General features: G+C 40.8%; 1 protein-coding gene across 1 annotated transcript; it reads left to right on the top strand.

Moving 5' to 3' along the window:
- Positions 1-10,017: 10,017 nt before the first annotated feature.
- On the top strand, positions 10,018-11,709 carry LOC130861169 (STE20/SPS1-related proline-alanine-rich protein kinase-like). The gene has a single exon (XM_057749773.1). It carries the CDS (start codon positions 10,018-10,020, stop codon positions 11,575-11,577), a length of 1,560 nt encoding a protein of 519 aa, XP_057605756.1. The 3' UTR covers positions 11,578-11,709.
- The last annotated feature ends 521 nt before the right edge of the window (positions 11,710-12,230 follow it).

Here is a 12,230-nt window from a genome sequence, read left to right as displayed (position 1 = left end):
ATCTGTAATGGTTCTTTCCCAGAGGAGTCACATAGGGCGTGTTAAAACTCCTAGCAACAAGTTGTGACAGCATGTGGAAAGTGTTGTCAACCAGGGACGCTAGCTAGAGACTCAATGCCCAGAGTTTTTATTGGGTGCAGTTGACATGACCCCTCTTCCTGACTCTGCCAGGCATGAATCCAAATTCCAGACTCCCAGAAGGAAAGCAGGTGTTCTGTATAAACCTTATTGTTTGCACAAACAGTTTAGGCACAGTGAACCACTTGATCTGTTAATGGTGGGAACCCTTCCAAAATCCATGCGTCTAGAAGCCAGCCAAAGGCCAACCCTGCAAGCAGAGCTTTCTAAGGATAGCAGCTCAGCCCTGCTATGTTCATTCTTTTCTGCACGGTGGTCCTTTAACATATTCTGAAAAAGAGTTCTAGTCTTGCTAACAAAGAAAGGACCTCTGGCCTTTTTTTTTTTTATAGTTTTTGGAGTACGCATAACCACTCTACAAACTTTCCTTCTTTTCTAGGAATCAGAATGAACAGGAAGAACTACAGCAGGAGAATCAGTGGAAGGATTTTTTTTTTTTAATCCTTCAAATGAGACCAAGTAAGTAGAGACTTGTCTGCATGAGCATCACAGCTTGGCTCAGGTAAATAACCATGAACGACATCCCTCCCCATAGCCCAGTGTCTGCCTTAAGTATGTGTTGGAGCAGGAAAATATACACGTGCAAGAGCCACAGTAAGCACTTAGAGGCATCCTGCTGGCTTACTGACAGGGGCTAAATGCTGATTTCAGGTTTAATACACAGTCATCACATTAAACAATGTTTACCTTCCAGGATCCTATTGTGTCTGGCTGGTGCAGCTCCTTGAGGTTCTTTGCCCTCCTTCCATGAATACCCCATCTAGCACATCATCTCTTAGCCCTTTCAATTCCTTCCTGATGGCTGTGGGCCTCCAGTGTATCTCCTAAGGCACCATCATTCCAGCATCAAGAGCGTTGCCAGCATTTCCTTCCTCTCTTACCTACGACTGTTTCTTGGGAAAACCTGGCTCTACTGATTATCCGGTACGGGAACGGTGGTGGGAGAAAGAGAATTTGGTGGGGAATAACCTCTGGAAAGTTGAATGGATTGGACTAGCTGAAGAATGGCAAATCAGTGACTAGTCCCCTCACCCCTGCCACCTGGGCTCTTGGCAGTCAGGGAGAATTATGGCATTTTTTAATTCCGTGTCCAACACAGCCTTCCAGGCAGCCATTGCCAGTTCCTCAAAATTGACACATAAATTGAAGCTTACTTCTACCAAGAGGAAATAGCCTTTAAGGTCTTTTTCATTTATAAAATTAGTTAATTTTTTTAATAAAATAAAAATTTAATGTGCTTGATTTTCACCTTTGTTGACAGAAATTGTAAGTAAGCAACAGTACTTATGTTGTAGTTGTATTATAAGTATCCCCAGATTATGTTTGTTAAGCAAAGTGAAAAGCAAAATGCAGTAAAATAAAAATGGTGCCAGGCGCCTCCCTGGTGGCAGAGTGGTTAAGAATCTGCCTGCCAATGCAGGGGACATGGGTTCGATCCCTGGTCCAGGAAGTTCCCACGTGTCCGGAGCAAAGAAGCCCATGTGTCACAACTACTGAGCCAGCACTATAGAACCTGTGTGCCGCAACTACTGAGCTTGAGCGCTGCAACTACTGAAGCCCACATGCCTGAAGCCCATGCTCTGAAATGAGAGAAGCCACCTCAATGAGAAGCCTGTACACTGCAATGAAGAGCAGCCCCCACTTGCCACATCTAGAGAAAGCCCGCCCACAGCACGAAGACCCAACACAGCCAATAAATAAATGAATAAATAAATTTATAAAAAAAATGGTGCCAGACCTTTCTTTAGCAAAGGGACTCCAAGGACACGAATAAATACTTGAATTTATGGGAATATATCCACTGCATTATTGGGTTGTTTGTGTTTGTGTATAGAAAGTGCATTGATCGTGTGTGAAATCCAGGTTAATTTGTGCCTCAAAAGTGATGTTCTTTGTGCAGGACCAGGATGAGACTTGAGAACATGCTCAAAATTCTCAGCACACAGGATTTTGTAATTTGCAAGTGGAGGCTGCATTTCTCACTTTCTCTGGTCTGAACACAAGTAATTTTCAATCTTTTGTTCCCAGAATAAAAAATTTTGAACTGTATCTTCACTGTGTTATATGCCCATAATAAAGAGAAAACTTTGCCTCCCTGGAGAGTAACTCAGTCAAGGAAATTCCATTTTTATGAGGAAGCACAGTTTCCCTTGGGAGGGCTATTGGTTTGGAAACTAATAACAATTCCTACTGGATTATTGACAAGGGCTTATCATTATGGTCCTGGATTATTATAATTTGTTTCTGGTATGAATACAAGTTATTATTATTTTGCATGAGGAATAGTTAAAATACTTTATATTTCTCACAATATTATCCCATCAGGTACTAATTTTACTTTTCCTGTAGTACCTTAAAAAGCTGCAGCATGCAGCGTTACCCATATGTAAGAGATAAGAGAAAGTAACTGTTGAGTGAATTGCCAAATGTACCAAAGCTGTTTAATTAGTAGACGGAAGTCTGGAATTGGGGTCCTGTATTATTTTAACTATACATTTCTGGCTCTCTCTCTCTCTCGTGGTAAAAAACTCATAACGTGAAATCTGCCTTCTTAAACTTTTAAGTGACAGTACGGTATTGTTAATTACATGCACATTGTTGTACAGAAGATCAACTACTTTATTCTTTTGAAACTTATATAAATCAAACCAGGCTCAGCATCATGGCCCGGTACTGTGTTGACCAAGTAGAGTGGAATACTTGATATTTCTATATAAAAGATGGACAAACATTTAAGAATTTTGTATTTATTTTAATGTGAATGAGGATAATTGGCCCAACACATCAATCTTGTTTGTGAAAGTGATATGAAGTTTACATTTATACTGTATTTATTTAAAGGAAAAGAGACAAATTAAAGAATCTTACTAAACAATAGTACACATATGGCAAAAATCTCATAAGCAGTATGCAGTTGACTGAAATTTGGAAAGAGTTAGCGGAGAGGAGAGAGACAGTTTTGGGTTCAAATACTTGTCCCAGCACTTCCTGACCATGTGAACTCGAGAAAGATACTCAACCTGTGTGGGCCTTGGCCCTCTTACCAGTTGAAGGAGGAAAATTTGCTTTCTTCTGGTGTTGTTGTAAGGACTGAAGGTAATATATGTCAGGTTTCTAGCATCACAGTCTACATATAGCAGAAGCTTAATAATAATTAGAATTAATTGAATGCTTACTATGTATCAAGATTGTTCCAGAGGTATACATATATTAACCCAATCCTCCAAACCAAACAAACACCTCTGGGAAAGGTACTATTATTAGTACCTTTTTGCCAATGAGGAAAGGTTAAGGTAATACTTTTCCAAGTCACACAGCCAGTAAGTTGTAAAAGGGAGATTTGAACCCAGGGAGTCTAGCTCTTTTTTTTTTTAATTTTTAATTTTATTTATTTATTTATTTATTTATTTTATTATTTTTTTGGGGGTACACCAAGTTCAATCATCTGTTTTTATACACATATCCCCGTATTACCTCCCTTCCTTGACTCCCCCCCAGCCTCGAGTCCCCCCCACCCTCCCCGCCCCAGTCCTCCAAGGCATCTTCCATCCTCGAGTTGGGGGAGTCTAGCTCTTGATCCAACTAGATGGTAGTATGATCTATCAATACCATCACGTACTAAAGTTTATCATTCAGAGGCCTTATCTTTTTCCAGGGCCACTGGGTAGTCCCTGATATGCACTAACATGGACACCCAGGGTGTACAGCATGACTGGGAGTGGATGGGACATGTGGGGAAGTAATTAAGGGGCATGCTGTTGCCCTTGAATGACAGGACAGGAGGTTGGAATTTACTTGGTAGGTAATGAGGACCAATTATGGGCATCAAAATGCTCTAGACCCGTTTTTAGGTTCTGGGCATAAAAAAACAAGAGAATAAAATATGATCCAGCCTTCATGTTAGTCTATTGAGAAACAGCTGGTAGAAATTCATTGCAATAAAGAGGGATAGATGCCATGAGAGGAATCTACATGAAATAAGCGGAGACACATGGAACAGAGGATTAATTCTACTCAGAGAGGCAGGGATACAGAAGGCTTTGTAAAGAAGATGAAATAAAAAGCGTCCATAGAGGGTTTTGAACAGGTCATAGTCAGAACTGTGCATTTTATCAAGTGGCCTTTTGCAACAGCCCAGGAAAGAATGGGGAAGGGGAGTATAGAGGCATGCTTTAGGTAGGATTATTAGGGGGTGACAATTACATGTGGGGTCCAAGGAGAGCAGTGACCCGAAGTTCTGTGCCTAGGATGCCATTATCAGGGACAGTTTGTGGAAGAAGAGAGTGAATTCATTTGAGTTTGAGGCACCTATAAGATAGAGGTGTGGATAAAAGACAAAACAAAGGAGGGACTTCCCTGGTGGTCCAGTGGGTAAGACTCGGTGCTTCCAATGCCGGGAGCTTGGGTTTGATCCTTGGTCGGGAACTAGGTCCTGCGTGCATGTCACAACTAAGAGTCTGCACATCACAGCTAAAAATTCTGCATGCTGCAACTAAGACCCAGCACAGCTTAAATGAATAAATATTAAAAAAAAGAAAAAGGCAAAACAAAGGAGTATTGGATTTTGGCAACAGCGTTCTCTCCAGAATGATTATTAAAAGCCATATTACTGATAAGGAAAGAAAGGGATCATTCCTGACTTTCCCCCATTATCTCAGGCTAGTTTAGTTTAGGTAGTCTTGCCATTGTCGCTAGAGGCTCAAGGAGTGTAGGAGATGAGATGTAATTTCCACAGGTGAGGGATGGGGGCTATTGCTACATCCAGTCTTGGGCTGGTTGGACAGAGTCTTTCTCATTCTCTGGCATCTGGATTTACTTTTCTTAAAGAAAGGATAATGAGTGTTGTTTTAGCCAGTGGATGAGCAACTTTTGAGAAGTTGGGTATTCGTTTAACTTTCATTTGACAAATATCTATTGAGCAAATGTTTATTATTATGGAGTAGGCACAGTTTTTGAGGTAGGGGGTGCCGTAGGGAGCAAAACACAGCCCTCGCTCTCCTGGGACTTATGTTATGGGGGTTGTGAGGTAGTAAGTAAATACATAAAGGAGTGCAGTATACAAATGCCTGGGGGAAGAGGATCCAGGAAGATGGGACAGTAAGTGCAAAGGCCCTGTGGCAGGAGCAAACCCAAGTTAGCTGAGCAAGTAATAAATTGCTCTTCTGGACTATCACCCCTTCTGCCATTGAATTTCAGGAAAGGGCCCGGAATTTCTTAGTTACTGAGTGAACAAATTCTCTTTGAGAGGCCACCCTGTTACTTGGTGTGGCTGTAGGCCTGATTTGTAACATGAAAGAAACCCTTAGAGAGGCTCTGGAAATTTTACTTCCTTGGAGCTCAAATGGTCTGGGGAGCTACTGCCATCTAGTGGCAAAATGAGGAAATATGCCTGGTAGATTGGAAAGGGAGGAAGCTCAACGTTGGATCCTTGGCTATGAAATTGCTCTGAAAATTTGCTTATTTTCCACTCTCACAAAATCCAAGCAAGTTGAATAATAAGCCCCAGAGTAACCGCTATCACAATTGTTTTCTGACAGAAGGAGTCATTTTCTTTGACATCTACTTGGTATTTTACATGTTTCCATACTTAATCTTCACAGCAACTCTGCACATTGGCCATTTTTATTATCCTCATTTTGAATAGGAAGATATATAAAGATTGAGTCACTTTTTCAATGTCTTAGATCTGTTCAATGACAGAGTTTGCATTTACCCTGGTTTGTGTGAGGACAAACTTGAGTTACATTGCCTACCTGTGGGCAGCTCTGTGTACTTTAGTAAAGGAACTAGTTGTCAACTAAACACCAACAAGTCCAATTAACTTACTGTGAAACCAGGTCCACAATTCTCATTATGAAGGCAATGCTCAGAACTAGGATTAATAGGGAGAAATCACCACAGGTAAATGTCACCTCAGCGTAAAGAACTTTCTAGTAGTTAGCCTTGTCTACAGGGTAATAGGCTACCTTAGCAAGCAGGCATGGGTGGGTTGCTACTGGGCAAGGCACTGCTGTGTTTTGTTTGGCCCAGGTCAAGTCTTGTAAACATTTGCACTTGAATGCTTTGTCTTGCACTTCTTCCCTGTTTGTCACAGTCTCAGCCATTTCCTAAATACACACAGCCCAATTCATACACCTACCTTACCTGCCTGGCCCATTAGGCATTTGGATTGTTGACCACTGAGTAATTTAGAGGTGTTTTAAGAGATGTTCTATCATGTATTTGATGGGCGTAATGACATTTTAAAACTTATCAATTTGCTTTCATTAGAAGGGTTAATACAAATAACAGTCCTCTGTTACCATAAACATGTTTTGTACACAATAGATAAAAACGTAGGCAAGAAAAAAGAAATAACAATCATTGACATTTATTGAGTACATACTATCAGTGACAATAAACTCTGATATTCCCATTTTTGTCCCGCTAGTGCCTGTTGTCACTGTACCATAGTTAATAAGGCCCCTTTTCACCTTTCAAAGTATCTCTTACCCCAATCTCTCTGCTGCCCAAGGGCAGCCTCTGCTATTAGTTTCTTGACTATCACTTAGGAAATGTCTATGGATATATAAGCATATATACATGTGTATATGGCCCTTCCAAAAGAAAAAAATAAATAGGAGCACATTGTTTATACATCATTCTTAGCCTTGCTTTTTTCTCATTTAATGTGTCTTAAAGACTTTTTTTTTGCAATACACAAATAAAATGTTGAATTTAACATGAATATGTGTTTTTTAAACATTTTGTTTAAAAATGATTATAGATTTACAAAATAAATATAGACTATAGATTCACTGTACTTTAGCGAGTACAGAGAGGACCTTGCACCTTTCACCCAGTTTCCCCCAATGGTTATATCTTACACAATTATAGTGCAATATCGAAGCCAGGAAATTGACGTTGGTGCCATGTTTGTATATTGTTCTACATCATTTTATCACATATAGCAACCAATGCAAACAAGATAGGGAACTGTTTTTTGTTCTTTTCCCTTGTGATTTGGTGACTATCTTTAGTATTATGTTTGGATTCTTTTTGTGTGTGTATGTGTGTATGTGTATCTATTATAGATTTTTGGTTTGAGGTAACCATGAGGTAACGATTATATATATATATTATATATAATGTATATATAATTATTTAAAGTTGCTGATCTCTTAATTTCAGGGTAACGATTATACATATTTATATATATTATATTTATATATATTATAATATATATTATATATAATTATTTTAAGTTGCTAATCTCTTCACAATTATATATATTTATATATTATATTTGTATATATTATTATATATATTATATATATAATTATTTTAAGTTGCTGATCTCTTAATTTCAAACACATTTTAATATTTTTACTTCCTCTGCCCCTGATTTTTTTTTTGACATCATATTGACATCTTTTTTTGTGTGTGCATGTTCCCTTTAACTACTCATTTTGGATAGGAATGATTTTGCTACTTTTGTCTTTTAACATTCATGCTAGTTTTGCACATGGTTGATTTCCTATCTTTACTGTATATTTACCTAGACCAATGAGCTTTTTCTTTTGTAATTTTCATATTTCTAGTTGTGGTCTTTTCTTTTTCACTTAGAGAAGTCCATGTAACATTTCTTGTAAAGCTGGCTTGTGGTGCTGACCTCTTTTAACTATTGCTTGTCTGTAAACCTTTTGATGTCTCCATCAAATCTGAATGAAAGCCTTGCTGGAGAGAGTATTCTTGGTTGTAGTTTTTCCCTTTCATCACTTTAAATATCCTGTGCCACTGAAGTCTGTTTCCTTTTCCAGGTCAGAGGAGTTTTCAGCCCTTATGTCTTCAAATATGTTCTCTGCCCCTTTTTCACTCTTCCTCATCTGGGACCCCTGTAATGCAAATGTTAGTATACTCTTTGTTGTCTCAGAGGTCTTTTAAACTACTCTCATTTCTTTTTATTCTTTTATTTTTCTGTTCAGCATTGGTGATTTCCACTATTCTATCTTCCAGCTCACTGATTCATTCCTCTGTATAATCTAATCTACTGTTCATTTTGTCCAGTGTAATTTTTATTTCAGTTATTAGTATTCTGCATCTCTGTTTGATTCTTCTTCTAACTTCTCCTTCTGTTCTGTTCATCCCTTGTTCTCCCAAATTCTTTGATCATCTTTACCATCATTACCTTGAGCTCTTTATTGGGTTTTTGCTTATCTCCACTTCACTTTGTTATTCTGGGGTTTTATCTTGTTCCTTCATTCAGAACATATTCGTCTGTCACCTCATTTTGCCTAATCTGCTATTTTTATTTCTATGTCTTTGGTAGGATGGTTACATTTCCAGATCTTGGAGAAGTGGCCCTTTTGTATGAGACATCCTCTGCGTCCCAGCAGTGTACTCCTCTCTGGTCACCAGAGCTATGTGCTCTAGGGGTGGCCCTATGTGGGCTTGTTACCGAGTCCAAGTTCACTCTGCTCGCCTCACACCAGGCCAATGAATCGGGGACGAGGTGTTGAGGCAAGGAATACAACGTTATTTGGAAAACCGGCAGACCAACAAGATGGCAGACTCGTGTCTGTCAAAAAACCATCTTGCCTGAGTTAGAATTCGGGCTTCTTTTATACTAAAAAGGGGAGGGGGTGTTATTGGTTATTACAGACTTCCTGGTGCCAGAATCTTTTTTTCTTGCAGCTGTCCATGTAGGTCAGGTCATGGTGTTCCTGTAAATCTCCAAGGCAAATGTTATTCTCTGTTCTGCAACTTTAAAGGTCAGAGGTTTGAGAATGGGCTCTCCTGCATATTTCAGGCTATAAAGTAACATTCTATACCTGTAACAAAAGCAATAGAATACAAAGGTTAATGTGAAACAAGCAGATCCAACATGGGGTCTGATTTAGCTCTTCCCTGTAACAATTCCCCACTGTCAATGTCCACTCTGCAATCTCCTGGGATTAGGGGTGGCAACGTTCTAACTGCTTCATCAGATGGATCTTTCCAGGAGTGTCTGCCATTGGTGTCAGTGTTCCAAACACTGAGATCTGTCTTTCATTCTGCTTTAGAAGTGTTTACTTTCCACATGTAGATTTAAAAATATTCACAACCTAAAAGTTGAGCATTATCAGGAATTTTGAGGGCTTCAAGGCCAAGAGGCTGCATCTCAAGTTAAGGAATTTAGCAATTTTCTATGTATGGGAAGATGTAAGGGTCTGGGCTCACTGAAATCATTTTTTTTTTTTTTTTTCTTGTTATGTACCACAGCTCTCTGGGGCCTGTATCCTGTATTTTTATACCCCGAGTTTCCTCAGGGTTCGCCGGTGCACGTTGGAGGGCTGCAGTTGCTGATGACTGATCCTCTCCTCTTGGTCAGGAATTTGACCAATACTTGGAAGACATTTTCAGGATCAAATTTTGTCCCACGGTGCTTGGAGGCTCATCCCAGGTCAGATGAAAAGTCTTGATATGCCACTCCAGGTGCTAATTTCTGGATTAGGCCCTGTTGATAATTAAAGATTCTCTGGATCCTCTGTCCTATGATGATCCAGGAGACATTTTCCCTTGTTGCTTCTTTCCATACCTAGAATCACATCATTACAATTATTTTGATCTATTTCCTGAAGATATTTAGCCATAGAAGTTTTGCTGGAGGCCTGGTTACATACTGAGTGCTGTAAGAGACAACAATCCTATAAAATAGACAGGACATAAGTCATGCAGCTAGTGACATTGATGAGGGCATCGTGCAGCATGGAGACACAAAGCACAAACAGTTTGGAAACAAAGAAGAAATTAAAAGGAGGGCGTGCGCCGGCCGGGAGGTGTCGGCGACGCGTGGAGGGAAGTCTCCAGCGGAAGGCCGGCCGCCGGCCGGTGCGCCCTCGCGCTCTCCGCGGCGGCATCATGGCGGAGCCGAGCGGCTCGCCCGCGCACGTCCAGCAGCCCCAGCCGGCGGCCACGGCCACCGCAGCGCCCGTGGCCCCGGCGTCTGGCTGGCCCATCTGCAGGGACGCCTACGAGCTGCAGGAGGTCATCGGCAGTGGCGCTACAGCTGTGGTCCAGGCTGCTCTATGCAAACCCAGGCAAGAGCGCGTAGCAATAGAGCGGATCAACTTGGAAAAATGCCAGACCAGCATGGATGAACTACTAAAAGAAATTCAAGCCATGAGTCAGTGCAGCCATCCCAACGTAGTGACCTATTACACCTCTTTTGTGGTAAAAGATGAACTTTGGCTGGTCATGAAATTACTAAGTGGAGGTTCAATGTTGGATATCATAAAATACATCGTCAACCGAGGAGAACACAAGAACGGAGTTCTGGAAGAGGCAATAATAGCAACAATTCTTAAAGAGGTTTTGGAAGGCTTAGACTATCTGCACAGAAATGGTCAGATTCACAGGGATTTGAAAGCTGGTAATATTCTTCTGGGTGAAGATGGTTCAGTTCAAATAGCAGATTTTGGGGTAAGTGCTTTCTTAGCAACAGGCGGTGATGTTACCCGGAATAAAGTAAGAAAAACATTTGTTGGCACCCCGTGTTGGATGGCCCCTGAAGTCATGGAACAGGTGAGAGGCTATGACTTCAAGGCTGACATGTGGAGCTTTGGAATAACTGCCATTGAACTCGCCACAGGAGCAGCGCCGTATCACAGATACCCTCCTATGAAAGTGTTGATGTTGACTTTGCAGAACGATCCACCCACTTTAGAAACGGGAGTAGAGGATAAGGAGATGATGAAAAAGTATGGCAAGTCCTTTAGAAAATTACTTTCACTGTGTCTTCAGAAAGATCCCTCCAAAAGGCCCACAGCAGCAGAACTTTTAAAATGCAAATTCTTCCAGAAAGCCAAGAACAGAGAGTACCTGATTGAGAAGCTGCTTACAAGGACACCAGACATAGCCCAAAGAGCCAAAAAGGTGAGACGAGTTCCGGGGTCAAGCGGTCACCTTCATAAAACCAAAGACGGGGACTGGAAGTGGAGTGATGACGAGATGGATGAAAAAAGTGAAGAAGGGAAAGCAGCTTTTTCTCAAGAAAAGTCACGAAGAGTAAAAGAAGAAAATCCAGAGATCATGGTGAATGCCAGCAGCATACCGGAGCAGATACAGTCCCTTTCTGTGCAGGACTCTCAGGGCCTCCCCAACGCTAGTGAAGACTACAGAGAAGCTTCGTGCGCCGTGAACCTCGTTTTAAGATTAAAAAACTCCAGAAAGGAACTTAATGATATACGATTTGAGTTTACTCCAGGAAGAGATACAGCAGACGGCGTTTCTCAGGAGCTCTTCTCTGCTGGCTTGGTCGATGGTCATGATGTGGTTATAGTGGCTGCTAATTTACAGAAGATTGTAGATGATCCCAAAGCTTTAAAAACATTGACATTTAAATTGGCTTCTGGCTGTGATGGGTCAGAGATTCCCGAAGAAGTGAAGCTGATCGGGTTTGCTCCGTTGAGCGTCAGCTGATGTCTGTCCCTTGATGTCACCCTGATCTGTCATGCCTCCCCTCGCCACGCCCACCCCCCAACCTTTCCCTTCCCTGCCACTTCCTCCCACCCCCCTAGCAAATTCAGAGGATTGTGAAGAGGCCGGCTTCAACATAACGGGATAAACAAGAATTGTTTTTAAACTTAAAAAAAAAAAAAAAAAAAGAAGAAATTAAAACAATGATTAGCAGAATATCAAGCCCACAGGAGAGCCAGCTAGAAATACCAAATTCTGGCTGGACCAGGTAGAGAGAAAAAGATAAATGTTTTATCTTTGTTTACCAAGGCACACCTTATCAACTTGTTGTAGGTCATAGCATAAGCCCAAAGCCATAAAGTTCTAAATCATATTTACCAGTTTACTTAGTCTCATTAATTTCCGTTGATCTGGATGAAATAATCAGGTTTTCTATTAGTTTTGTCATTTGTTACCCAGTCCAGTGATATTATCTAAAGGCTATTGTTGCAATACAAATAGAAGTGAGTTTCTCCATTGATATGGATGGAATGAACTAGCAGTGGGGGAAATTGTTGCAATACAAATAGAAGTGATTGTTCTTTTCCCTCTTGAGAGCAAAGAAAACAAAGAGAACTTCAAACAGGCTAGAGGAGAAAGATAACCTGGCCTGCAAG

Source organism: Hippopotamus amphibius, chromosome 9, assembly GCF_030028045.1.
Source record: "Hippopotamus amphibius kiboko isolate mHipAmp2 chromosome 9, mHipAmp2.hap2, whole genome shotgun sequence".
In the NCBI taxonomy this organism is placed as follows: Eukaryota; Metazoa; Chordata; class Mammalia; order Artiodactyla; family Hippopotamidae; genus Hippopotamus; species Hippopotamus amphibius.
Note: the sequence above shows the minus strand (reverse complement) of the source record. Positions and strands in the feature narration are given on the sequence as shown.